General features: G+C 52.9%; 2 protein-coding genes across 11 annotated transcripts in view; one reads left to right on the forward strand and one right to left on the reverse strand.

Annotated features, from left to right (window-relative positions):
* The window catches only part of LOC141111460 (proproteinase E-like), a gene marked incomplete in the record, with an annotated part of 36,778 nt that extends 23,238 nt beyond the window's left edge, over positions 1-13,540 (forward strand). The window contains 7 exon segments of the mRNA XM_073603754.1: positions 733-818; positions 1,757-1,854; positions 3,443-3,577; positions 6,869-7,005; positions 7,255-7,397; positions 9,718-9,869; positions 13,444-13,540. Of these exon segments, the coding sequence (XP_073459855.1) occupies positions 733-818; positions 1,757-1,854; positions 3,443-3,577; positions 6,869-7,005; positions 7,255-7,397; positions 9,718-9,869; positions 13,444-13,540 (848 nt within the window).
* A 6,264-nt stretch (positions 13,541-19,804) lies between these two features.
* Positions 19,805-26,057, reverse strand: part of RAP1GAP (RAP1 GTPase activating protein) — a 165,427-nt gene continuing 159,174 nt past the window's right edge. For 8 of the 10 annotated variants that reach the window (XM_073601468.1, XM_073601469.1, XM_073601471.1 and 5 more), the window contains 6 exons: positions 25,313-25,422; positions 23,838-23,951; positions 23,630-23,753; positions 23,038-23,149; positions 22,749-22,852; positions 19,805-20,704 (listed from right to left, as the gene is read on the reverse strand). In XM_073601468.1, coding sequence (XP_073457569.1) covers positions 20,639-20,704; positions 22,749-22,852; positions 23,038-23,149; positions 23,630-23,753; positions 23,838-23,951; positions 25,313-25,422 — 630 coding nt within the window. In that variant the 3' untranslated portion in view covers positions 19,805-20,638. The remainder of the gene's footprint in view (positions 20,705-22,748; positions 22,853-23,037; positions 23,150-23,629; positions 23,754-23,837; positions 23,952-25,312; positions 25,423-26,057) is intronic. The other 2 variants (XM_073601470.1, XM_073601467.1) reach the window with 1 other exon arrangement.

Here is a 26,057-nt window from a genome sequence, read left to right on the forward strand (position 1 = left end):
GAATAGTTCCAGCTAGACTGGTCAGGGGGCCACTAAGTGATCCAGGGATTTGACCTTCCTCCATGTGCTAGAAGAAAGAGAAGAGCCTAGGTTTCGGGGAAATGGTTTCATACAGCCCTGACCAGACCTACACAAATGTACCAAGTCATTTCAGTTTGGCAGAACTTGGTCCACCTGGAACCCTCTACAACCCTCCTCTGACAAATGCTGATTTCTTGTCATTATCAGTGGCCGGGATCCAGGAAAGTTTGGCTCATACAGGGCAGCCTTGGGCATGGTGCCCAATCCCAACTGTTCCTGTGGGCTGCCCACCACCTGTTCCCGGCACCTGATAAAGGTGAGTATTAAAGCTGGCTGGGTGAGGAGACCTCTTCTGTCACAATGCTGAAACTACTCATCACTGTACTGCTGGCGGTTGCTGGTAAGTACTCACTGACTGGGGTGATGTACTGCACTGTGTCTTTTCCATGTGACAGAGGTCTGCTGAACTTAAGTACACATCACGGTTATATATTGTGTCCTCTCTGATCACTGGAGGTAAGTACACACCAGGGTTATGCTGTGTCCTCTGACTGGAGGTAAGTACACAATAGTGGTATACACAGTGCTATCCTGGTAAATGTAGTGTGTCATTGGCCTTGGATGGGATTGCTGGACTCTATCTGGGAATTGTAATTCTCGGTTTTGTTGTTTTTTGATGAAAATAATAAGAGATGTTTTTCTCATTTGCAGCCTATGGGTGTGGAGTCCCCACCTATGCCCCCAACAGCCGTGTGGTGAATGGGGAAAATGCCAGACCTCACAGCTGGCCCTGGCAGGTAAGGGCCCCATGTAGATAGACAATTATAGGCCTTGTCATGTAAATAGACAGAGAGGTATAAAGCTTTGCAGGTAAGGGCCCTGTAGATAGACAGTTATAGGCCCTGGTGGGTAATGGTACTGTAGATGGACAGGAGTAGGACATGGTAGCTATGGGCCCCATAGATGGACAGGTGTAGGCATGTAAAACACAATAGACAAATGGGTATAAACCTCTGCAGATAAGGGCTCTATAGATGGACAGGTATAGGCCCTGGCAGATAAGGGTCCCATAGATGGACAGGTTTAGGCCCTGGCAGATAAGGGCCCTATAGATGGACAGGTATAGGCCCTGGCAGGTAAGGGTCCCATAGACAGGTATAGGCCCTGGCAGGTCAGGGACTCATAGACAGGTATAGGCCCTGGCAGGTAAGGGCCCCACAGATGGACAGTGGTAGGTCCTGGCAGGTAAGGGCCCCATAGACAGGTATAGGTCCTGGCAGATAAGGGCCCCATAGATGGACAGGTATAGGCCCTGGCAGGTAAGGGCCCCATAGACAGGTATAGGTCCTGGCAGGTAAGGGCCCCATAGATGGACAGGTATAGGCACAGTGGGGATGTATAAGATGGGGAGTTGTGAAATACTCCGTCTGATCTCTCCGTACCGCCTGCCGGTATATGTATGTGCCATGATGTGGGTCAGGACATCCAACACATCCGCCATGTTCAGCCTCTTCTACAGCGTTGATCCAGATAAAGGAAACTATGGAGAATATCTGACAATTTATCTCTTGGCGGGTAAACAATCCCTTCCCGATCCCAATATTGTCTGTAAGGAAATTCCCAGAATCCTTCCTTCCGTTCTTCCATCAGAATCTGTCCAGTCAGTTCAGAAGATCTGAGGCCTCCATGTCTGTAGATGTGACACCTTCCCTGACCTTCCTTCCCTTCCTCACAGATTTCCCTGCAGTATAAGAGCGGAGATTCCTTCTATCACACCTGTGGAGGAAGTCTGATCGCCCCAAACTGGGTGATGACCGCTGCTCACTGCATATCGTAAGTGTCTCCTGTATTATGTCCGCAGTCTCTGATCATCTCCTGTACTATGTCTGCAGTCTCTGATCATCTCCTGTATTATGTCTGCAGTCTCTGATCATCTCCTGTACTATGTCCGCAGTCTCTGATCATCTCCTGTATTATGTCTGCAGTCTCTGATCATCTCCTGTATTATGTCTGCAGTCTCTGATCATCTCCTGTACTATGTCTGCAGTCTCTGATCATCTCCTGTATTATGTCTGCAGTCTCTGATCATCTCCTGTATTATGTCTGCAGTCTCTGATCATCTCCTGTACTATGTCTGCAGTCTCTGATCATCTCCTGTATTATGTCTGCAGTCTCTGATCATCTCCTGTACTATGTCCGCAGTCTCTGATCATCTCCTGTATTATGTCTGCAGTCTCTGATCATCTCCTGTATTATGTCTGCAGTCTCTGATCATCTCCTGTACTATGTCTGCAGTCTCTGATCATCTCCTGTATTATGTCTGCAGTCTCTGACTATCTCCTGTATTATGTCTGCAGTCTCTGATCATCTCCTGTATTATGTCTGCAGTCTCTGATCATCTCCTGTACTATGTCTGCAGTCTCTGATCATCTCCTGTATTATGTCTGCAGTCTCTGATCATCTCCTGTACTATGTCTGCAGTCTCTGATCAGATCATCTCCTGTATTATGTCTGCAGTCTCTGATCATCTCCTGTACTATGTCTGCAGTCTCTGATCGTCTCCTGTACTATGTCTGCAGTCTCTGACCATCTCCTGTACTATGTCTGCAGTCTCTGATCATCTCTTGTATTATGTCTGCAGTCTCTGATCATCTCCTGTAATATGTCTGCAGTCTCTGATCATCTCCTGTATTATGTCTGCAGTCTCTGATCGTCTCCTGTACTATGTCTGCAGTCTCTGATCATCTCTTGTATTATGTCTGCAGTCTCTGATCATCTCCTGTAATATGTCTGCAGTCTCTGATCATCTCCTGTATTATGTCTGCAGTCTCTGATCGTCTCCTGTACTATGTCTGCAGTCTCTGATCATCTCCTGTACTATGTCTGCAGTCTCTGATCATCTCCTGTACTATGTCTGCAGTCTCTGATCATCTCCTGTACTATGTCTGCAGTCTCTGATCATCTCCTGTACTATGTCTGCAGTCTCTGATCATCTCCTGTACTATGTCTGCATTCACTGAATATTATGTGTGGCCCTTTGGTGATGTCAGGGGCCCCCTATGTCAGGGATGGGGGATCAGGATGTACTGGTGATGTGTTTATCTAGGGGGTAGGTAGAGGGCGGCACCATTGATTACACTGCAATAAAAATCCCCATTTGCTGTAAGAAGCTGTGATGGATCCTCTTCTACCAATCAGTGAAGTTCATGTTGTGACTTCTATAACCTTTATTCTGATTGTGCATTTTGCAGAAATATTTGATAAAATTGAATCTCTTGCAGCTTTTTGATATAAAATGGGTATTGGAATTATTTTATGGTTAGATTCTGTCTGGTTGACGGAACGTTGTTCCGGATGGTTCCGTGTTATTGATCTTCTCAGAAGAGTTCCACCATAACCATCCATTCTCCTCTTCCCGCAGATCCAGCCGTACCTATCAGGTGGTGCTCGGGGAACACGATCGGAGCGTGGTAGAGGGGCAGGAGCAGATTGTCCCCATAAATAAAGGAGACATTTTTGTCCATGAAGGTTGGAAGAGCTCCTCCGTGTCCAGTGGGTGAGTCTTCATTCCGTCCTTTCCTGTCACCCTTATCGGAGAATGTAGGATGTCTGGATGGTAGACAATGACCAGGTTGGTGTAGAGATCAGTCTCGGGATGGGGTCGGGGTAACCATAGCTTGGAGCAGGACTGGGCAGGGAGGTCTCTTACCCCAGCTGATCAGGACTGGAGACCTCCTGGAGACTGGTAGTCATGGAGGATGGGTGGTGAGCCCAGGGGTCACAGAGGGAGATAATACCACCAATGTGTGGACGGTGTGGTGTGGTAATGCATTTTACATGACGTTGGTCTTGCTGGTAATCATAAATATTTCAATCAAATAAAAAAATATTAAAAATAAATTGATTAACCAAAAACTCCAATCTTTCTGTACAATCCCTGTTAGATTTACCAGCATGTAGTACGAGGAGGACCTTCCTAAACCATTCATCCAATCTGTATCCAATCAGATACTGCAAAGTTCTTATTAGAGCCAAAGGAGTTTGTAGCATCAGAGGAGTCTGTTTGGAGGAGTCTTTATGGGGGGATTTTTGTAGTTGTAGTCTGTGTTGGGGTCTTGCAACATTACAGGAGTCTATAATAGGGGTCTGGTAGTGTTGGAGGAGTCTGTATTGGTGTTCTACACTGTTGGAGGAGTCTATACTGGGGGTCTTGTGGTGTTGGAGAAGTCAGTATTGGTGTCTTGTAGCATGAACAGAGGAGTCTGTAACGTCATGCAGCATTGGGTAAGGCCAGCATTGGGGTCTTGTGGTGTAGGAGGAGTCTGTATTGGGGTCTTGTAGTGTTGGGGGAGTCTATACTGGGGGTGTTGTGGGAGTCTGCATAGTGGGTCTGGAGGTGTAGGTGGTGTCTGTATTGGGGTCTTGTAGTGTTTGAGTCTATACTGGGGGTCTTGTGGTGTTGGCGGAGTCTGTATTGGGGTCTTGTAGTGTTGGAGGAGTCTATATGGGGGGGTCCTGTGTTGTTGGGTGGAGTTTATATGGGGGGTTCTGTGGTGTTGGGGGCATCTGTATAGTGGGTCTGGGGGTGTAGGAGGAGTCTGTATTGGGGTCTTGTGGGGTTGGAGGAGTCTATACTGGGGGTCTTGTGGGGTTAGAGGAGTCTATACTGGGGGTCTTGTGGTGCTGGAGCAGTCTGTATTGGGGTCTGGGGGTGTAGGAGGAGTCTGCATTGGTGTGTTGGAGGAGTCTATACTGGGGGTCTTGTAGTGTTCTGGGGAGTCTGTATTGGGGTCTTGTAGTGTTGGAGGAGTCTATACTGGGGGTCTTGTGGTGTTGGAGTCTATACTGGGGGTCTTGTGGTGTTGGAGTCTATACTGGGGGTCTTGCGGTGTAGGAGGAGTCTGTATTGGGGTCTTGTATTGTTGGAGGAGTCTATACTGGGGGTCTTGTGGTGTTGTGGGGAGTCTGTATTGGCGTCTTGTAGTGTTGGAGGAGTCTATACTGGGGGTCTTGTGGTGTTGGAGTCTATACTGGGGGTTTTGCTGTGTATGAGGAGTCTGTATTGGGGTCTTTTAGTGTTGGAGGAGTCTATACTGGGGGTTTTGCTGTGTATGAGGAGTCTGTATTGGGGTCTTTTAGTGTTGGAGGAGTCTATACTGGGGGTCTTAGAGTCTATACTGGGGGGTTTGCGGTGTAGGAGGAGTCTGTATTGGGGTCTTGTAGTGTTGGAGTCTATACTGGAGGTCTTGTAGTGTTGGAGGAGTCTGTTATGGGGTCTGGGGGTGTAGTAGGAGGTGGTATTGGGGTCTTGTAGTGTTGGAGTAGTCTATACTGGGGGGGTCTTGTGGTGTGGGGGGAGTCTGTTATGGGGTCTGGGGGTGTAGTAGGAGGCGGTATTGGGATCTGGTGGTGCTGGATGAGGTCTCCATTGGGGTCTTGTGCCATCAGAAGTCTGTATTGGGGTCTTCTGTTGTCAAATGTGGTCTGTATTGGGGTGTCTGAGGAGTCTGTATTGGGGTCTTTTGATGTTACAATATAATGGACATAAATGACTGTGATTGGCCTTTGAGATCTGGAAATGTTTTATATAAGGTGCGGCACAGTGGTGTAGTGGGGGGCACAGTGGTGTGGTGGGTAGCACAGTGGTGTAGTGGGTAGCACTCTTGCCTAGCAGTAAGAAGGGTCACTGGTTTGGATCCCAACCATGACACTACCTGCCTGTAGTTTGCATGTTCTCCCTGTGTTGGGTTTCCTCCGGGTTCTCCAGTTTCCTCCCACACTACAAAGACATGCTGGGAGGTTAATTAGATCCTGTCTAAATTGTCCCTAGTACGTATGAATGTGAGTTGGGACATTAGATTGGAAGCTCCTTGAGGGTAGGGACTGATGTGAATGTACAATGAATATGTAAAGCACTGCGAAAATTGACAGCGCTATATAAGTACCTGAAATAAATAAATATAATAAAATGTGGTAGATTCTACGGTTATCACTTCCAGTAATCCTCCATGCAGCTCTGGGTGGTCTCGGGGACCGTCCTCCATGCAGCTCTGGGTGGTCTCGGGGACCGTCCTCCATGCAGCTCTGGGTGGTCTCGGGGACCGTCCTCCATGCAGCTCTGGGTGGTCTCGGGGACCGTCCTCCATGCAGCTCTGGGTGGTCTCGGGGACCGTCCTCCATGTAGCTCTGGGTGGTCTCGGGGACCGTCCTCCATGCAGCTCTGGGTGGTCTCGGGGACCGTCCTCCATGTAGCTCTGGGTGGTCTCGGGGACCGTCCTCCATGCAGCTCTGGGTGGTCTCGGGGACCGTCCTCCATGTAGCTCTGGGTGGTCTCGGGGACCGTCCTCCATGCAGCTCTGGGTGGTCTCGGGGACCGTCCTCCATGCAGCTCTGGGTGGTCTCGGGGACCGTCCTCTATGCAGCTCTGGGTGGTCTCGGGGACCGTCCTCCATGCAGCTCTGGGTGGTCTCGGGGACCGTCCTCCATGCAGCTCTGGGTGGTCTCGGGGACCGTCCTCTATGCAGCTCTGGGTGGTCTCGGGGACCGTCCTCCATGCAGCTCTGGGTGGTCTCGGGGACCGTCCTCCATGTAGCTCTGGGTGGTCTCGGGGACCGTCCTCCATGCAGCTCTGGGTGGTCTCGGGGACCGTCCTCCATGCAGCTCTGGGTGGTCTCGGGGACCGTCCTCCATGCAGCTCTGGGTGGTCTCGGGGACCGTCCTCCATGCAGCTCTGGGTGGTCTCGGGGACCGTCCTCCATGTAGCTCTGGGTGGTCTCGGGGACAATGATCTGTACATTTATCTGCAGTTGGTCGGTGACGGGGTCTCTATATTCTTCTTCCCCTCCAGGAATGACATCGCTCTCATCAAGTTGTCTCGAGTCGCTCTGCTGAATGATGAGGTGCAATTGGCCTGTCTGCCCCCCGCCGGAGAACTCCTCCCCAACCAGTACCCCTGTTATATCAGCGGATGGGGCCGCCTCACCAGTATGTAATGGGGGGGTCACTGTGTCTATATGGTGTCTGACCGGTTTATCGGGGGGGGGGGTTGTCTGACCAGTATATATGGGGGGTGGGGTGGTGTCACTGCATTTATATGGAGGAGGGGTCTGAGAAATGCCTATGTACTAAAGTCAGGAACAGTCACTTGTGAAGTGTATAGTTTGTACTCCTTTAGTAAATTAGTCCCAATGTTGTATCTGGCTGATGGCCCCTCTGTTCTTCTCTCCCGGACAGCTGGTGGAAGCCTCCCCAGCGTCCTCCAGCAGGCTCTCCTCCCCGTGGCGGATCATGCCACCTGCAGCCAGCGGGATTGGTGGGGCAGCACTGTGAAGACCTCCATGGTTTGTGCCGGAGGAGACACCAAAGCCGGCTGCAATGTGAGTACCGAGATCAGCCGATCCCTCCCTTCACCTGAGTATGAAAGTATGTTCACCCCCCCCCCTCCACCACCACCTCACCATCTTGTCAGCAGTATATGTGCCCCCCCCCACCCCAAATCTGTCACCAGTATATGTGCCCCCCCCACACCCCAAATCTGTCACCAGTATATGTGCCCCCCCCCCACCCCAAATCTGTCACCAGTATATGTGCCCCCCCCCCACCCCAAATCTGTCACCAGTATATGTGCCCCCCCCACCCCAAATCTGTCACCAGTATATGTGCCCCCCCCACCCCAAATCTGTCACCAGTATATGTGCACCCCCCACCCCAAATCTGTCACCAGTATATGTGCACCCCCCCCCCAAATCTGTCACCAGTATATGTGCCCCCCCCACCCCAAATCTGTCACCAGTATATGTGCACCCCCCCACCCCAAATCTGTCACCAGTATATGTGCCCCCCACCCCAAATCTGTCACCAGTATATGTGCCCCCCCCCCACCCCAAATCTGTCACCAGTTTATGTGTACCCCAAATCTGTCACCAGTATATGTGCACCCCCCACCCCAAATCTGTCACCAGTATATGTGCACCCCAAATCTGTCACCAGTATATGTGCCCCCCCCCCAAATCTGTCACCAGTATATGTGCCCCCAAATCTGTCACCAGTATATGTGCCCCCCAAATCTGTCACCAGTATATGTGCCCCCAAATCTGTCACCAGTATATGTGCCCCCCAAATCTGTCACCAGTATATGTGCCCCCCCACCCCAAATCTGTCACCAGTATATGTGCCCCCCCCACCCCAAAATCTGTCACCAGTTTATGTGTACCCCAAATCTGTCACCAGTATATGTGCACCCCCCACCCCAAATCTGTCACCAGTATATGTGCCCCCCCCCCACCCCAAATCTGTCACCAGTATATGTGCACCCCAAATCTGTCACCAGTATATGTGCCCCCCCACCCCAAATCTGTCACCAGTATATGTGCACCCCAAATCTGTCACCAGTATATGTGCCCCCCCACCCCAAATCTGTCACCAGTATATGTACACCCCCCACCCCAAATCTGTCACCAGTATATGTGCACCCCAAATCTGTCACCAGTATATGTGCCCCCCCCCCAAATCTGTCACCAGTATATGTGCCCCCCCCCCAAATCTGTCACCAGTATATGTGCCCCCCACCCCAAATCTGTCACCAGTATATGTGCCCCCCACCCCAAATCTGTCACCAGTATATGTGCCCCCCCCCAAATCTGTCACCAGTATATGTGCCCCCCCACCCCAAATCTGTCACCAGTATATGTGCACCCCCCCACCCCAAATCTGTCACCAGTATATGTGCCCCCCCCCCCAAATCTGTCACCAGTATATGTGCCCCCCACCCCAAATCTGTCACCAGTATATGTGCACCCCCCCACCCCAAATCTGTCACCAGTATATGTGCCCCCCCCACCCCAAATCTGTCACCAGTATATGTGCCCCCCCCCCAAATCTGTCACCAGTATATGTGCCCCCCCACCCCAAATCTGTCACCAGTATATGTGCCCCCCCACCCCAAATCTGTCACCAGTATATGTGCCCCCCCAAATCTGTCACCAGTATATGTGCCCCCCCACCCCAAATCTGTCACCAGTATATGTGCCCCCCCCCCAAATCTGTCACCAGTATATGTGCCCCCCCCAAAATCTGTCACCAGTATATGTGCCCCCCCACCCCAAATCTGTCACCAGTATATGTGCCCCCTCACCCCAAATCTGTCACCAGTATATGTGCCCCCCCCCCAAATCTGTCACCAGTATATGTGCCCCCCCCCCCAAATCTGTCACCAGTATATGTGCCCCCCCACCCCAAATCTGTCACCAGTATATGTGCCCCCCCACCCCAAATCTGTCACTAGTATATGTGCCCCCCCACCCCAAATCTGTCACCAGTATATGTGCCCCCCCACCCCAAATCTGTCACCAGTATATGTGCCCCCCACCCCAAATCTGTCACTAGTATATGTGCACCCCCCCCACCCCAAATCTGTCACCAGTATATGTACACCCCCCACCCCAAATCTGTCACCAGTATATGTGCCCCCCCCCAAAAAAAAAAATCTGTCACTAGTATATGTGCCCCCCACCCCAAATCTGTCACCAGTATATGTGCCCCCCCCCCCCCCAAAAAAAAAAATCTGTCACCAGTATACCTGTCAGAAACCAAAATTCTAACTTTGTGATTGGCTGGAGTGAGGATTGTACTACCCAACCAGAAGCGGTCTGCCATGTGATTGGTGACCATTGATGGTCCTCTTTGTCCTGATTGCAGGGTGACTCCGGCGGCCCCCTGAACTGCCAGGACAGTGACGGCAGATGGTACGTCCACGGCATCGCCAGCTTTGTGTCCTCCCTGGGATGTAACGCCCCAAGAAGCCCACCGTGTTCACCCGAGTCTCCGCCTTCAACGACTGGGTCAACGATGTGAGTATTGTAGAATGAGGCGACTCCGCTACATTGTCTCCATATTGTGCTGAAAAGTTTATTCTTGGGGTGCAAAACTGGGGCCCCCCATCCCCCAGAAGAAGATGATTGATTGCCTTTCCACAGTGCACCCCGCAAACTATCATGAGTGGCCAGCAGCATGCCTCTTCATGTACATCGAATGTGTGTAAAGGGGGCGCTGTGATGTGTTAGTAAAACGTATGGCTGTGATGTTCCATGTGACCATTTATATGAGAGCCGCATCTGAGGTGGCTTCCCTCCATTAGGGGTCCCAGAAGAAAGAAGAGCCTCGTATCCAGTCAGTGCAACTGTGTGATTGTGCTGACCAATGAGTGGCTGCCATTGTGCGTGTTGTGGTGGGTACTCGCTGTGTATTGTGGTGTAAGGACACTCCATCAGCACCATGGGACACCCGCTACGTTCAGAGGGGACTGAAGGGTGACCGGGATATTTCTTCACTTTTTTATTTAGTTTTGTGAAAAGATGAACTTTACCTATAAAGGCCGATCGCCACATTTAATGTCCCTTTTATTCGTTCAGTTGGGCCAAGCTGGCCCCAAAAAAACTATGATTTTGGTCCACTCTTCTTTACAGATCTCTAAATCCTTAAGGTTTCTTGGCTGTCTCTTGGCAACTCGAAGTTTCAGCTCCCTCCATAAATTTTCTATAGGATTAAGGTCTGGAGACTGGCTAGGCCACTCCATGACCTCAATGTGCTTCTTCTTGAGCCACTCCTTTGTTGCCTTGGCGGTATGTTTTGGGTCATTGTCATGCTGGAAGACCCATCCATGACCCATCTTCAGTGTTCTGGCTGAGAGAAGAAGGTCTTCATCCAAGATTTTACAATACATGGCCCCGTCCATTGTCTCCTCAATGCGGCAAAGTCGGCCTGGACATTTATCAGAGAAACAGCCCCAAAGCTTCATGTTTCCACCTCCGTGTGTGACTGTAGGGATGGTGTTCTTAGGGTCATAGTCAGCATTCTTCTTCCTCCAAACACTGTGAGTCCCCCTCCTCAGGAAGACACATGTACAGGACCATCTGAAGTTTCCCAATGAACATCTAAATGATTCAGAGAAGGATTGGGGAGAAAGTGCTGTGGTCAGATGAGACCAAAATTTACCTCTTTGGCATTAACTTGACTCGCCGTGTTTGGAGGAAGAAAAATGCTGAACACCATCCCTACAGTCACACATCATCCGTACAGTCACACATCATCCCTACAGTCACACACGGAGGTGGAAACATGATGATTTGGGGCTGTTTCTCTGATAAAGGTTCAGGCCGACTTTGCCGCATTGAGGGGCCAATGGACGGGGCCATGTATTGTAAAATCTTGGAGGAGAACCTTCTTCCCTCAGCCAGAACACTGAAGATGGGTCATGGATGGGTCTTCCAGCATGACAATGACCCAAAACATATCACCAAGGCAACAAAGGAGGGGCTCAAGAAGAAGCACATTAAGGTCATATAGTGGCCTATCCAGTCTCCAGACCTTAATCCTATAGAAAATGTATGGAGGGAGCTGAAACTTCGAGTTGCCAAGAGACAGCCAAGAAACCTTAAGTATCTAGAGAAGATCTGTAAAGAAGAGTGGACCAAAATCCCTCCTGAGATGTGTGCAAACCTGATCACCACCTACAAGAAACGTCTGACCTCTGTGATCGCCAACAAGGGTTTCTCCACCAACTACTAAGGGGATCAAATACTTATTTTACTCCATTTATAACATTTGTGTTTTTTCTGGATTTTTGGTTGATATTCTGTCTCTATCATATAAAATACACCTATGATAAAAATTATAGACCCTTCATTTCTTTGTAAGTGGGCAAAACTTACACAATCTGCAGGGGAGCCAATCAGTATATTCCGCACTGTATATAGTATACAGCGCCATGTTCCAGCCTCAGCTATATTTATTGAGGTGGTGGCTTTGTATTGCTTCGTAGAATACAAAGCTTCCTGTGAATGTCTGAGAGGCGCTCAGCCTATTTTGTTCCAGGGATGAGACCGGAAGTCCCCATCCCTCGGCGCTGTATATAGCTGAGGACAGAACACGGCGCTGTATACTGTATATAGCTGAGGACAGAACACGGCGCTGTATACTGTATATAGCTGAGGACAGAACACGGCGCTGTATACTGTATATAGCTGAGGACAGAACACGGCGCTGTATACTGTATATAGCTGAGGACAGAACACGGCGCTGTATACTGTATATAGCTGAGGACAGAACACGGCGCTGTATACTGTATATAGCTGAGGACAGAACACGGCGCTGTATACTGTATATAGCTGAGGACAGAACACGGCGCTGTATACTGTATATAGCTGAGGACAGAACAGGAGGGTGTATGGAGCTGAGGGTGGAACACAGACAGCGCTGTGTGTGTGTATATGTATGTGTGTGTGTATATATATATATATATATATATATACACACACACACACACACGAATATATATATATATATATATATACACACACACACACACACACACACACACACACCTGAAAATAAGCCCGGGTCTTATATTAATTTTTGCAACCAAAACACACTAGGGCTTATTTTCGGGGTAGGGCTTGAAATTGAATCCCCGGTGCAAACAGCATAAAAGAAGTGCTTGCAAACTGCCGGACTCCTCACCACCACAGCAGAATATAATGCAAAGGGAATGTGTCTCTGCAGTCTAACCGTGTCACATACCTTCCCACAGCGCCACTCGGTGCTTCCCTGACCCGCCTGATTGGTCTTCCCTGGCACAAGCACTGCAGAGGGAGGGGGGTCTGACATCCCCCCAAAGACCGCTGGCAAAAGAGTGAGAGCAGCGGGGGATCAGCTGAGGGCGCCTTGGCACTTCTGTGACCCGCCTGAGCTCTTCTACCCGCTCTGAGCCTTGCAGAGGGGGGGCTGAAATCCCCCGCTGGGAGACGGGGAGGACTCCAGCAGTCCACAACCAGCCTAGACTAGGGCTCATTTTCGGGGTAGGGCTTATATTGCAGCCCTACTGGAAAATTGGGGTAGGTCTTATTTTCAGGGAAACATGATATGTATATATATCTATAGGTGAGGCTCCATACAGTTTATACAGCACACTTGTTAGTGTGTATGGGGCCTTAGCTGCAATAAACATTGTTTGGGCCAGCTTGGTCCGACTGAACTATTAGATTTTCTGCAGATTTTTGTCTTCAGATTTACCAAAACCATATAATAATATGAGGTCAAACCTTAAAGTGGAGTCCCGGGAGGAAGTGGGAGCTGGACCCCCCCCCCCAAAAAAAAAATGACATGCCAAATGTGGCATGTCAGGGGGTCACCTTCCCTTAAAGTGGAAGTTCCATTTTTGTGCTTTAAGAGTTTCAATTTATATGTGATCAGACCGGCCCTCGCACTACATGGTTTTGGTAAATCTGAAGACAAAAATCTGCAGAAAATCTAATAGTGTGTATGGGGGGGGGTGTGTCTAAGACTAAGTAAAGGGACATTAAATGCGGAGTTGGGGTTTCGGCATCACCCAGATATGATAGTAACATATTTCACATTTCTCTGCAGATTATCAGTAAGAACTGATCCTGAGAGGAGAAGAAATCTGAGTATTATGGATCTCCTTATATCACTAATTCCTCCAATAAACGCCGCTGATCAGTGAACCGTGCCCTCTCATTATTTGTATTGGAGTCCATGGTGAGGGGCCGGTGAGGAGGGTCCACAGAGCTACAAGGGGGGCGGTGAGGAGGGTCCACAGAGCTACAAGGGGGGCGGTGAGGAGGGTTCGCAGAGCTACAAGGGGGGTGGTGAGGAGGGTCCACAGAGCTACAAGGGGGGCGGTGAGGAGGGTCCACAGAGCTACAAGGGGGGCGGTGAGGAGGGTCCACAGAGCTACAAGGGGGGCCGGTGAGGAGGGTCCACAGAGCTACAAGGGGGGGCGGTAAGGAGGGTCCACAGAGCTACAAGGGGGGCGGTGAGGAGGGTCCACAGAGCTACAAGGGGGGCGGTGAGGAGGGTTCACAGAGCTACAAGGGGGGCGGTGAGGAGGGTCCACAGAGCTACAAGGGGGGCGGTGAGGAGGGTCCACAGAGCTACAAGGGGGGCGGTGAGGAGGGTCCACAGAGCTACAAGGGGGGCGGTGAGGAGGGTCCACAGAGCTACAAGGGGGGCGGTGAGGAGGGTTCGCAGAGCTACAAGGGGGGTGGTGAGGAGGGTCCACAGAGCTACAAGGGGGGCGGTGAGGAGGGTCCACAGAGCTACAAGGGGGGCGGTGAGGAGGGTCCACAGAGCTACAAGGGGGGCCGGTGAGGAGGGTCCACAGAGCTACAAGGGGGGCGGTAAGGAGGGTCCACAGAGCTACAAGGGGGGCGGTGAGGAGGGTCCACAGAGCTACAAGGGGGGCGGTGAGGAGGGTTCACAGAGCTACAAGGGGGGCGGTGAGGAGGGTCCACAGAGCTACAAGGGGGGCGGTGAGGAGGGTCCACAGAGCTACAAGGGGGGCGGTGAGGAGGGTCCACAGAGCTACAAGGGGGGCGGTGAGGAGGGTCCACAGAGCTACAAGGGGGGCGGTGAGGAGGGTCCACAGAGCTACAAGGGGGGCGGTGAGGAGGGTCCACAGAGCTACAAGGGGGGCGGTGAGGAGGGTCCACAGAGCTACAAGGGGGGCGGTGAGGAGGGTCCACAGAGCTACAAGGGGGGTGGTGAGGAGGGTCCACAGAGCTACAAGGGGGGCCGGTGAGGAGGGTCCACAGAGCTACAAGGGGGGCGGTGAGGAGGGTCCACAGAGCTACAAGGGGGGCGGTGAGGAGGGTCCACAGAGCTACAAGGGGGGCGGTGAGGAGGGTCCAGAGCTACAAGGGGGGTGGTGAGGAGGGTCCACAGAGCTACAAGGGGGGCCGGTGAGGAGGGTCCGCAGAGCTACAAGGGGGGCGGTGAGGAGGGTTCGCAGAGCTACAAGGGGGGCGGTGAGGAGGGTTCGCAGAGCTACAAGGGGGGTGGTGAGGAGGGTCCGCAGAGCTACAAGGGGGGCGGTGAGGAGGGTCCGCAGAGCTACAAGGGGGGCGGTGAGGAGGGTTCACAGAGCTACAAGGGGGGCGGTGAGGAGGGTTCACAGAGCTACAAGGGGGGCGGTGAGGAGGGTTCACAGAGCTACAAGGGGGGCGGTGAGGAGGGTCCACAGAGCTACAAGGGGGGCGGTGAGGAGGGTCCACAGAGCTACAAGGGGGGCGGTGAGGAGGGTCCACAGAGCTACAAGGGGGGCGGTGAGGAGGGTCCACAGAGCTACAAGGGGGGCCGGTGAGGAGGGTCCACAGAGCTACAAGGGGGGCCGGTGAGGAGGGTCCACAGAGCTACAAGGGGGGCCGGTGAGGAGGGTCCACAGAGCTACAAGGGGGGCGGTGAGGAGGGTTCACAGAGCTACAAGGGGGGCGGTGAGGAGGGTCCACAGAGCTACAAGGGGGGTGGTGAGGAGGGTCCACAGAGCTACAAGGGGGGCGGTGAGGAGGGTTCACAGAGCTACAAGGGGGGCGGTGAGGAGGGTCCACAGAGCTACAAGGGGGGTGGTGAGGAGGGTCCACAGAGCTACAAGGGGGGCGGTGAGGAGGGTTCACAGAGCTACAAGGGGGGCGGTGAGGAGGGTCCACAGAGCTACAAGGGGGTTCCCCATGGTGGGGGCGTGAGGAGGGTCCACAGAGCTACAAGGGGGGGCTCCTCATGGTTCCCGGGACGGTTTTTGTTGCGGAGTTTGTCCTAAAGATGAATCCGTGTTCCATACAGAACTTGGCTTTGATGGAAAAATGTCCAAATACACCAAAAGCCAACAATTCTGTCGATTTTGTGATATTTGATGACCCGGCTGTCACTTACCTTCATTGAGGTAGATGGGACCTGAACAGGACGACATTTGGTTGATCTCTGTATATGAACATTTATCATTATTTTATTAATTAACATTATTTGTCCATCACAGTGTTGCTGATCTCATGCAGCCTCTTTGCAGCCGTTTTCTGTTTACATATACTGTGCTGAATTGTAGTCTCCTTTAGAAGGCCATGTGATAGGGTGACAACACAGGATTATGATTGGAGGACAGGGCGTTGTCACCCTTTAACAGGAAGTGGCCTCTTCATGCAGGAGATCAGCAGGACTGAAATGTAACAATGGTGGAAAACACAACAATAGTTTATAATATACAAAGTGTCGTCCATATTAGACTTTCCTCTACTTCAAGGAAATGCAATCGGCTGCGATTACTCACATTGAAAAATTCTGCTTGCCTGGCCGCAATATTGATCTGAAAGTTTCCATCCTCTGAGACCTGAACAAATATGGCCGCCGGGAATTCTGACTTCACTGGATGCATGCTTGTCCCCGGCCAGTGACAATAGGACATAATCTGTCCACCTCCACCACCATTACACAGGAAATAACAACTGGATACTTTGTTACTTTCCCAAAACAGTTTAATTATGGTTGCCGTGGGCAACGCAGACACTTACCTCTCCTCCAGGTTGTTGTATCAGATTGTACCCCACCCCCGGCGGGGAGGTACGCGCCCCCTATACCAATATATCTCACAATGGCAGATCTGAGAACTGTACAATAATTCAATTTATTCTTCTGATCCCATAAAACTTTCATAAATCCTTTTTACAAATAAAATAATCTTCTCATTCAGATAAATACAATAATTTCTCTTAACACATAAAAGACAAAATACACATCAAGACGTCATCTGATTCCATGGAAAAATAGTGTTATCTGTGTTCTCTGCTTCACGGGAAATGGGTGGAGTCAGGACAAAAGAGGATGGGCCCGAGGGATGCGCTGGGTGGGGTGAGGGCGGGGCGGTGGGCCCGAGGGATGCGCTGGGTGGGGTGAGGGCAGAGGGGGGTGGACCCGAGGGATGCGCTGGGTGGGGTGAGGACAGGGGGGGGGGGGAAGTGGGCCCGAGGGATGCGCTGGGTGGGGTGAGGGCAGTTTGGGACAGGGAGCAGATGGGTGAACCCAAGGGGTGCAATTGGGAAGGTGAGGTCAGGGGGGGTGGACCCGAGGGGTGTGCTGGACGGAAAGCAGAGGGGTGCACTGTGCAGAAAGGAAACAGGCGGACCCAAGGGGTGCGCTGGGCAGAGGAGAATAGGAGTGAGGACGAGGGGTGGACCCCAGGGGTGCGCTGGACAGAGAGGAGACGGGTGGACCCGAGGGGAGTGACGGGGCGGAGAGGAGACGGGTGGACCCAAAGGGTGCGGTGGGCAGAAAGGAAATGGGTGGACCCCAGGGGAGTGCCGGGTGGAGAGGAGAAGGGTGGACCCAAGGGGTGCGCTGGGCAGAGGAGATTAGAAGTGAGGACGAGGGGTGAACCCAAGGGGTGCGGTGGGCAGAGAGGAGACGGGTGGACCCGAGGGGAGTGCTGGGTGGAGAGGAGACGGGCGGACCCGAGGGGAGTGCTGGGTGGAGAGGAGAAGGGTGGTCCAGAGGGGAGTGCCAGGCGGAGAGGAGACGGGCGGACCCGAGGGGAGTGCCGGGTGGAGAGGAGACGGGCAGACCCGAGGGGAGTGCTGGGTGGAGAGGAGAAGGGTGGTCCAGAGGGGAGTGCTGGGTGGAGAGGAGACGGGCGGACCCGAGGGGAGTGCCGGGTGGAGAGAAGGGTGATCCAGAGGGGAGTGCCGGGGCGGAGAGGAGACGGGCGGACCCGAGGGGAGTGCTGGGTGGAGAGGAGAAGGGCGGTCCAGAGGGGAGTGCCGGGTGGAGAGGAGAAGGGTGGTCCAGAGGGGAGTGCCGGGTGGAGAGGAGAAGGGTGGTCCAGAGGGGAGTGCCGGGTGGAGAGGAGAAGGGTGGTCCAGAGGGGAGTGCCGGGTGGAGAGGAGAAGGGTGGTCCAGAGGGGAGTGCCGGGTGGAGAGGAGACGGGTGGACCCGAGGGGGAGTGCCGGGTGGAGAGGAGACGGGTGGACCCGAGGGGAGTGCCGGGTGGAGAGGAGACGGGTGGACCCGAGGGGAGTGCCGGGTGGAGAGGAGACGGGTGGACCCGAGGGGAGTGCCGGGTGGAGAGGAGACGGGTGGTCCAGAGGGGAGTGCTGGGTGGAGAGGAGAAGGGTGGTCCAGAGGGGAGTGCTGGGTGGAGAGGAGAAGGGTGGTCCAGAGGGGAGTGCCGGGTGGAGAGGAGACGGGTGGAGCCAAGGGGTGCGGTGGGCAGAGAGGAGACGGGCGGACCCGAGGGGAGTGCCGGGTGGAGAGGAGACGGGCAGACCCGAGGGGAGTGCTGGGTGGAGAGGAGAAGGGTGGTCCAGAGGGGAGTGCTGGGTGGAGAGGAGACGGGCGGACCCGAGGGGAGTGCCGGGTGGAGAGAAGGGTGATCCAGAGGGGAGTGCCGGGGCGGAGAGGAGACGGGCGGACCCGAGGGGAGTGCTGGGTGGAGAGGAGAAGGGCGGTCCAGAGGGGAGTGCCGGGTGGAGAGGAGAAGGGTGGTCCAGAGGGGAGTGCCGGGTGGAGAGGAGAAGGGTGGAGCCAAGGGGTGCGGTGGGCAGAGAGGAGACGGGCGGACCCGAGGGGAGTGCTGGGTGGAGAGGAGACGGGTGGAGCCAAGGGGTGCGGTGGGCAGAGAGGAGACGGGCGGACCCGAGGGGAGTGCTGGGTGGAGAGGAGACGGGTGGACCCGAGGGGAGTGCTGGGTGGAGAGGAGAAGGGTGGTCCAGAGGGGAGTGCCAGGCAGAGGGGTGGCGAGCAAGTGGGGATGTTTCTGTGACATCATTCCAACAAGAAGCTGAGAAAGGTTTGCATAATATACATGTTCAGTAAAAAGACTTTAGACATGCAGACTGCAGCGAGGGGAGTGAGACCCTCCCACTCACTTCATGCCAACGACAAGTGCAGAATCGCACACACAGGTAAAACATTCCACCAGATGGAACGGTGTCCACAGACAATGAGAGGCCCCATATCACCCACAATGCACTGCACCTGCGGGCGGATGGAGAAGGGGGAGGCGGCTTGTGGTTGGCTATGGGGGGGTGAACTATCCGGCGTGTAATGACAGCGTGTGATCTCTACATATATATATATATATAATCCCCCCCCTCCCCCACTACGACGTTTATTGGGGCCGGTCCGGGATGGAGAGTTACGTGTCGGAATTACATCCTGCAAGCATCACAAAGAGACATCAGCAATCCAGTGTAGAGTGACGGAGTCTGTACAGAGGGGGAGATCTGGTAGTATGGCGATCGTACAGAGGGGGAGATCTGGTAGTATGGCGATCGTACAGAGGGGGAGATCTGGTAGTATGGCGATCGTACAGAGGGGGAGATCTGGTAGTATGGCGATCGTACAGAGGGGGAGATCTGGTAGTATGGCGATCGTACAGAGGGGGAGATCTGGTAGTATGGCGATCGTACAGAGGGGGAGATCTGGTAGTATGGCGATCGTACAGAGGGGGAGATCTGGTACCGCGTGGGAATGTACGGTGATCGTACAGAGGGGGAGATTGCGTAGTACCGTGTGGGAGTGTGTACAGCGATCGTACGGGGGGGGGGGGGGGGGGGGGGTGGCGGGGGGTGTCTCGTAGTACCACGTGGGAGTGTGTATGGCGATCGTACAGAGGGGGAACTCTGGTAGTAGCAGGTAGGAGTGTGTATGGTGATCATATTATACAAGGGGGGGTGTCTCGTAGTACCATGTGGGAGTGTGTACAGCGATCGTACAGAGGGGGAGATCTCGTAGTACGGCGATCATACAGAGGGGGAAATCTCATAGTACGCCAATCGTACAGAGGGGGAGATCTCGTAGTACATCGATCGTACAGAGGGGGAGATCTCGTAGTACATCGATCGTACAGAGGGGGAGATTGCGTAGTACCGTGTGGGAGTGTGTACAGCGATCGTACGGGGGGGGGGGGGTTGGGGGTGGCGGGGGGTGTCTCGTAGTACCACGTGGGAGTGTGTATGGCGATCGTACGGGGGGGGGGGTGTCTCGTAGTACCACGTGGGAGTGTGTATGGCGATCGTACGGGGGGGGGGGGTCTCGTAGTACCACGTGGAAGTGTGTATGGCGATCGTACGGGGGGGTGTCTCGTAGTACCATGTGGGAGTGTGTACAGCGATCGTACAGAGGGGGGGATCTCGTAGTACGGCGATCATACATAGGGGGAAATCTCATAGTACGCCAATCGTACAGAGGGGGAGATCTCGTAGTACATCGATCGTACAGAGGGGGAGATCGTGTAGTTCGGTGACCATAAAGGACATACAAAGACTTATTACCGTGACAAGGACATGCCGGGGAGACGGATCCATATACAGCAAACTTTGTATGGCAGAGGAGCCTCCAGTCCGCTCCTCAGGGGCGGGGCTATGTGCATGGCTGGAAATCCTGAGATAAATAATTCCACCGCCCGACACGGTATATACAAAACGCGGCGTTCTCCGCGTCTGACCTATAGAAGAGATTATAGTCAGATCCGATCGTCGCACCTTCCTGGAGGACGGATCACCCGAAGACTTCTCGTCTTCACGAGTTTCCAGAAATGATGGCGGAATGTCGCGGACTCTCAGCAGCTTCTCCAAAAATTTTGCGTTATCACAAGTCCTCAGACTGCCGGTCGGGAGACGTCGCCGGGGGTCTGGTGCAGCGGCGCCGTGATCGGAAAACCAGGTGCCGTGTTAGTCGAGCGTTTTTCGTGGTGCAAAAATAAAGAACTCCTCTGAGAGGAGTCGGATCCTCGGTGCTCATCCAAGGCGGCGGGGCAGGAGTGCCGGTAAGTCGATCTCACTTGGCTGAATCGAAGGCTGGAGATTGGTGCAAATCCTTCAACTTTTGTCTGCGCTGAGGTCTCTGGATGAGGGAGAGAGCAAAGTGAGGAGGAAACCCAAGAGATCCGTCCACCGACAACTCAACTGATCGTTCTACAAATGGCCCCAACTAATCCTAGAATAATGGAGTCCCACCAACCAACCAACCACCTCCAATGATCACCTGTGCTCTGCGCCAATCATACAACCCATCTCTGCACGTGTCCAATCAGAGAGCAGCGTCTGTCCATCCTACCCAATAGACTTTCACCGTATTACACGGAATTATCCAACCGATGGTCTGAGCTTCTACCGGGGCCACTAATGTTCAATAAGATCGTAATATTAGGGGAAAGCTGAGACTTGGCCTCATGTATCAAAGAGTGCCTGAAATAGGAACTGTCTGGGGTGCCCAATACAGACATCACTCAAATCCCATCCCCCCAGTGAGGGCCCCGGAGCTACCGCTGGTCTTCTATCATTTCATCCCCTCTCTACAATCCCTATATTGGGGCCCCAAGGTGATAGGGCCCCTACCTATAATAAGAGCTGGAATAGTCCCATCAGTTCCTACATATAATTAGAAGTGGAATGGCCCCTCCCAACAGTCTCTATATGGGGCCCTTAAATATAATCAAAGGGGGAATGGCACCTCCCAACTCTTTATATATGAGGCCCCAGAGTGACAGGGCCCCTACATATAACAGTCCCTATATATGGGGCCCCTACCTATAATCAGAGATGGAATGTCCCTCCCGATAATCCCTTAACCCCCTGGGGGGGGGGGGGGGTGCCGGTGACACAGTGTCGGGGATGGGGGACCCAGAGGGAGGACACAGTTTTGGGGGTGGGGAGGAGGGACACAGTGTTGGGGGTGGGGAGGAGGATGGGGGACCCGGAGGGAGGACACGGTGTCGGGGGGGGGGGGGGGGGGGACAGCCAGATACAGACATGACGGGGGGGAGACGGAGGGAGTGCTGACCTGCCATGACGGAGGGAACTCCACCAAGAAGTGACGAGGGGGGGCTAGCAGCGCTGGGGGGAGACACATAGAAGAGATCATCACATCAATAGAACAGAAACACGACATATTATGGGACACATCGGGGGGCCCATTGCTGACAAATGCCGGCTGCCTGGCTGTCATGTTCATCCTCTGGCTGACCCAGATATGCCGGGAGATCAGCACAACCAATTAACTGGCATTCTGAGAGGAGAGGAGAGGAGAGGAGGGGGGGGGGGGGGGTTCAGCAATGGAGCTCCACACTTCACACACTCTATACAATCTGATTGGACAATCTCCTTTATATCTACCAGGGTCACAAAAGTCAGACTTGTGACTTTCGGGGGGCACCAGTTGGGGTTACTTGCTCCAGGGCTTGAGCCCGGAGTCTGCACCGACAGTCCCCCCTTCCTCGCACAGATGGGAGAGGAGAGAGCTGATCTGCTCCTCCTCCTCCTCCTCGGACAGCTCTCCCATCCATGCGAGGGATGGGGGAGGGGGGACTGTCAGTGCAGACTCTGGACTGTATGAGAGAGACGCTCTCAGCTCAGAGCCCTGCTGATGAGTAATGATAGGCGTAAACAATGTACTGACAGTCTTGCAGATTACCGGCTCTCCTTTCCTCACAGACACAGCGGGGGAGGAAAGGACTGCCGATGACCGGCAAGTCTGTTTACATGTTATCAGCAGATCACACGGTAAAGGGCCGCTGTGATTGGCCCTTTACCATGATCTGTGATCAGCCGTGACCAGGCTGGATGGGCACCCGAGGGGGCACGCGGGAGGCGGAGTTCTGGGAGGATGTCCATGGAAGCCCGGGGCTCGGATGGAAGGGGAGGGGGGGATGGGGGTGTCAGGGGGACCCGTCCTGAGTTCTTGTACCGGGGCCCCCCGAAGGCTCTGGTTACACTTCTGTATCAGTCATATGATTGGATAAATGCTTCATCTTCATATTACTCAGTCCTGGGAAATTTAAAGGAGATCGTCCAATCAGATTGTGATGTGTGTAGTCACCCTTTGGGAAGATTTCCTTTACCCCGAACTGACCATGACCAATCGGAATTCCGCCTGATCCGAGTCTCACCTGATTGGCTGTGTGCTGTTCTGTCCCTTCCAGCTGGATTTTAATCTCTGGATAGGAGTCTCCTCCCATTTTCCGGACATCCGGCTGCGGGGAGCGCGGGAACCCTGGAGGAGAGAAGGTGACGCGGCTATCAAGGCGGAAAATCTGCGTCTATAACGGAGCAGCGACCCATCGATCACCCTTCACCCCGCACTGCACTGAGCAATGGCCGCCCCAAAGGGGGGAGGGGCACCACACACAGGGGTCGTACTAAACGGTGAGATTTCTGTATAAGATGTGGGATCGTCACCTGATGAACTGGCTCCGCTGGCGGTGCTGACGCTGCTCCCGCTATCCTCCAACCATGTGCTGTATATGAGGGAATCTCGCTTGTGGGAGTTTCCCGAAGCCGAAACACTTTCCTGAGGAGGAGAAACAGATTTTTCACTATATCTTCTACAAGGTTACAATGTACAGTCTGATCACTGGGGGATGGGAGACTGAGGAAATGACTCCTCCTCCTTCTACAAAGTTACAATGTACAGTCTGATCACTGGGGGAGGGGAGACTGAGGAAATGACTCCTCCTTCTTCTACAAAGTTACAACGTACAGTCTGATCACTGGGGGAGGGGAGACTGAGGAAATGACTCCTCCTGCCTGCAGCAGACTGATGACATCATCTGAGTCTGCTGCAGTTTGCCCTTTCTCCTCCGCTCTCTCGGTTTGCACATTGTAATTTTCTATGTCAGACTTTCTATACTGGTGGAAAAGTTGATGTTTTTTTGATCTTTATAAGTAAAGTTATTCTATACAAAAAAGGACAGAAGACACTGAACCCCCTGGAAGATTCCCGGATAACTCTCAGGCCCTCTAGACATCCCAGAAATGGTTGTCTTCTTACCATCCCGTCGTCGTCCTCGTCATCCAGCAGCTCGTTCTCTTCCACTACGCTGGCGAAGCTGCTGGCGCTGGACGAGGACCGGGAGAAATCTCGCTGGTTTTCCATCCGGGAAGTGGATTCCATCCTGGAAAGTAGAGGGAGATTCCGTCACATGACCAGAGTGTTCCAGGAATCCTGGGAGGAGGGGATAAGGGGGAGGGGACAGTACCGGTTCTTGGTGGTCGGCATCTCCGGGGAGCTGTGATTGGAGGATTCGTCAGATTTGGGCTCCTGGGAGGCGTGGCCACTGTCCGGGGTCTCCTGGGGTCCTGTTGGGCTTTCCCTGTAAAATATAAAACATTTTGTGTTGTTGCTCAGAGGCGGAATATTCCTCTTCTATCCTCTTGTGGCAGGGATATGGAAACAACAGGGTAGCGGGCGGGTTGTGTACCGGGACACCCACACTTTCCTCAGTTTGCTCTACGTAATCTAGATCTACAGCAATGACCGATTAATCCCGGGGATCTCTGTAAATTCTCAACAATCCCAACTCTCCCCCGAGCAATCATTGATCCCTCCAGATCCACCATCCTGGAGAGATCCCTAGAAATCAACTTCCCCTGTGTGATCACTGATCCGTCCAGATCCGTCATCCTGGAGAGATCCCAAGAGATCACTGATCCCTCTAGATCCACCATCCTGGAGAGATCCCAAGAGATCAACTCTCCCAAGTGATCACTGATCCCTCTAGATCCACCATCCTGGAGAGATCCCTAGAAACCAACTCTCCCCCGAGCAATCACTGATCCCTCCAGATCCACCATCCTGGAGAGATCCCAAGAGATCAACTCTCCCAAGTGATCACTGATCCCTCTAGATCCACCATCCTGGAGAGATCCCTAGAAATCAACTTCCCCTGTGTGATCACTGATCCGTCCAGATCCGTCATCCTGGAGAGATCCCAAGAGATCAACTCTCCCAAGTGATCACTGATCCCTCTAGATCCACCATCCTGGAGAGATCCCTAGAAACCAACTCTCCCCCGAGCAATCACTGATCCCTCCAGATCCACCATCCTGGAGAGATCCCAAGAGATCAACTCTCCCAAGTGATCACTGATCCCTCCAGATCCACTATCCTGGAGAGATCCCAAGAGATCAACTCTCCCCTGAGTGATCACTGGTCCTTCCAGATCCACTTTCCTGTATTGAGCGCAAGGGACCACCTCCCCTGAGTGATCACGGGTCCCTCCAGATCCACCATCCTGGAGAGATCCCTAGAAATCAATTTTCTCCTAAACAATCACTGATCCCCCAAATCCACTATCCTGGAGGGATCACAAGATATTAACTCTGCATTGAGTGATCACTGATCCCCCAGCTCAACTATCCTGGAGCGATTCCAAGAGACCAACCCTCCCCTGAGCAATCACTGATCCCTCCAGATCCACTATTCCTGTATGGATCCCAAGGGATCAACTCTGCCTTGAGTGATCACTGATCCTTCCAGATCCACTATCCTGGAGGGATCACAAGAGATCAACTTTGACCTGAGAAATTACAGATTCCTCCAGAACCACTATCCTTGAGGGATCCTGAGAGATCAGCTCTGAGAAATCATGGATTACTCCAGATCAACTCACCCCTGAGTACCTTGAGCTATAATGGATCCCTATAGATCGATCCCTATAGATTGGCCCCTCACCTCTTCTCCTGGACCTCCAGTATGTTCTCTATGCCGATGGCGCTGCTCCGCCTGGAGCTGAAGGGTCCGGACTTCTTCCTGGTGGGACTTTTTCCCGGAACGATGAGAGACTAGAAGAGATGAAATGATGTCACTTCCCACAAATATAATCCACGTCTATTATAAGCCAGCGGGGGAGGGGGACGGGACACTACTGCCTGTTCTACCGATATTCATCCTATCAGATCCCGGCACAGGGAGGTCTCGTATGTCTCCTTGGCACTAATATAAAGGAATATGAACTCCGCGGAGGGAAATCATTGATTAATATTGATAGGAAATTTTATCTCAGTGATGGAAAGAGAGATTGCTGATCCCGGGAATATCAGATCACCTCAGGGGGTCAGGATGGGGTTTGCCCCGGTTGTAGTACATTGGACCATGCTATATGGGGGGTTGTTGTGCTTTCCTCTGGATCTACGGTGGGTGTGGGTTCTGTAGATGGAGATCTTCTAATTATTAATTGTTGTCTATTGGCTGAACGCGTTTCGTCTTTTGTTGGATTATTACCAGCAGGGGCGTCACCCTGAAATGTTTCCATGATGTGTATTCTCTCTTTGTAACAATATAAAAAGTAAATGTAATGGGTTTTGTTTGGCGGGTGTGTTGGACGGGTAGCAGGCAGCGGTGGCAGAGGGGCTGTGCGGGATCCTGCGTCTCGCTGGGTGGTAAATATACAGACAAAATCATTTCCAGCACAAACTCC

Source organism: Aquarana catesbeiana, linkage group LG10 (assembly GCF_042186555.1).
Source record: "Aquarana catesbeiana isolate 2022-GZ linkage group LG10, ASM4218655v1, whole genome shotgun sequence".
In the NCBI taxonomy this organism is placed as follows: domain Eukaryota; kingdom Metazoa; phylum Chordata; class Amphibia; order Anura; family Ranidae; genus Aquarana; species Aquarana catesbeiana.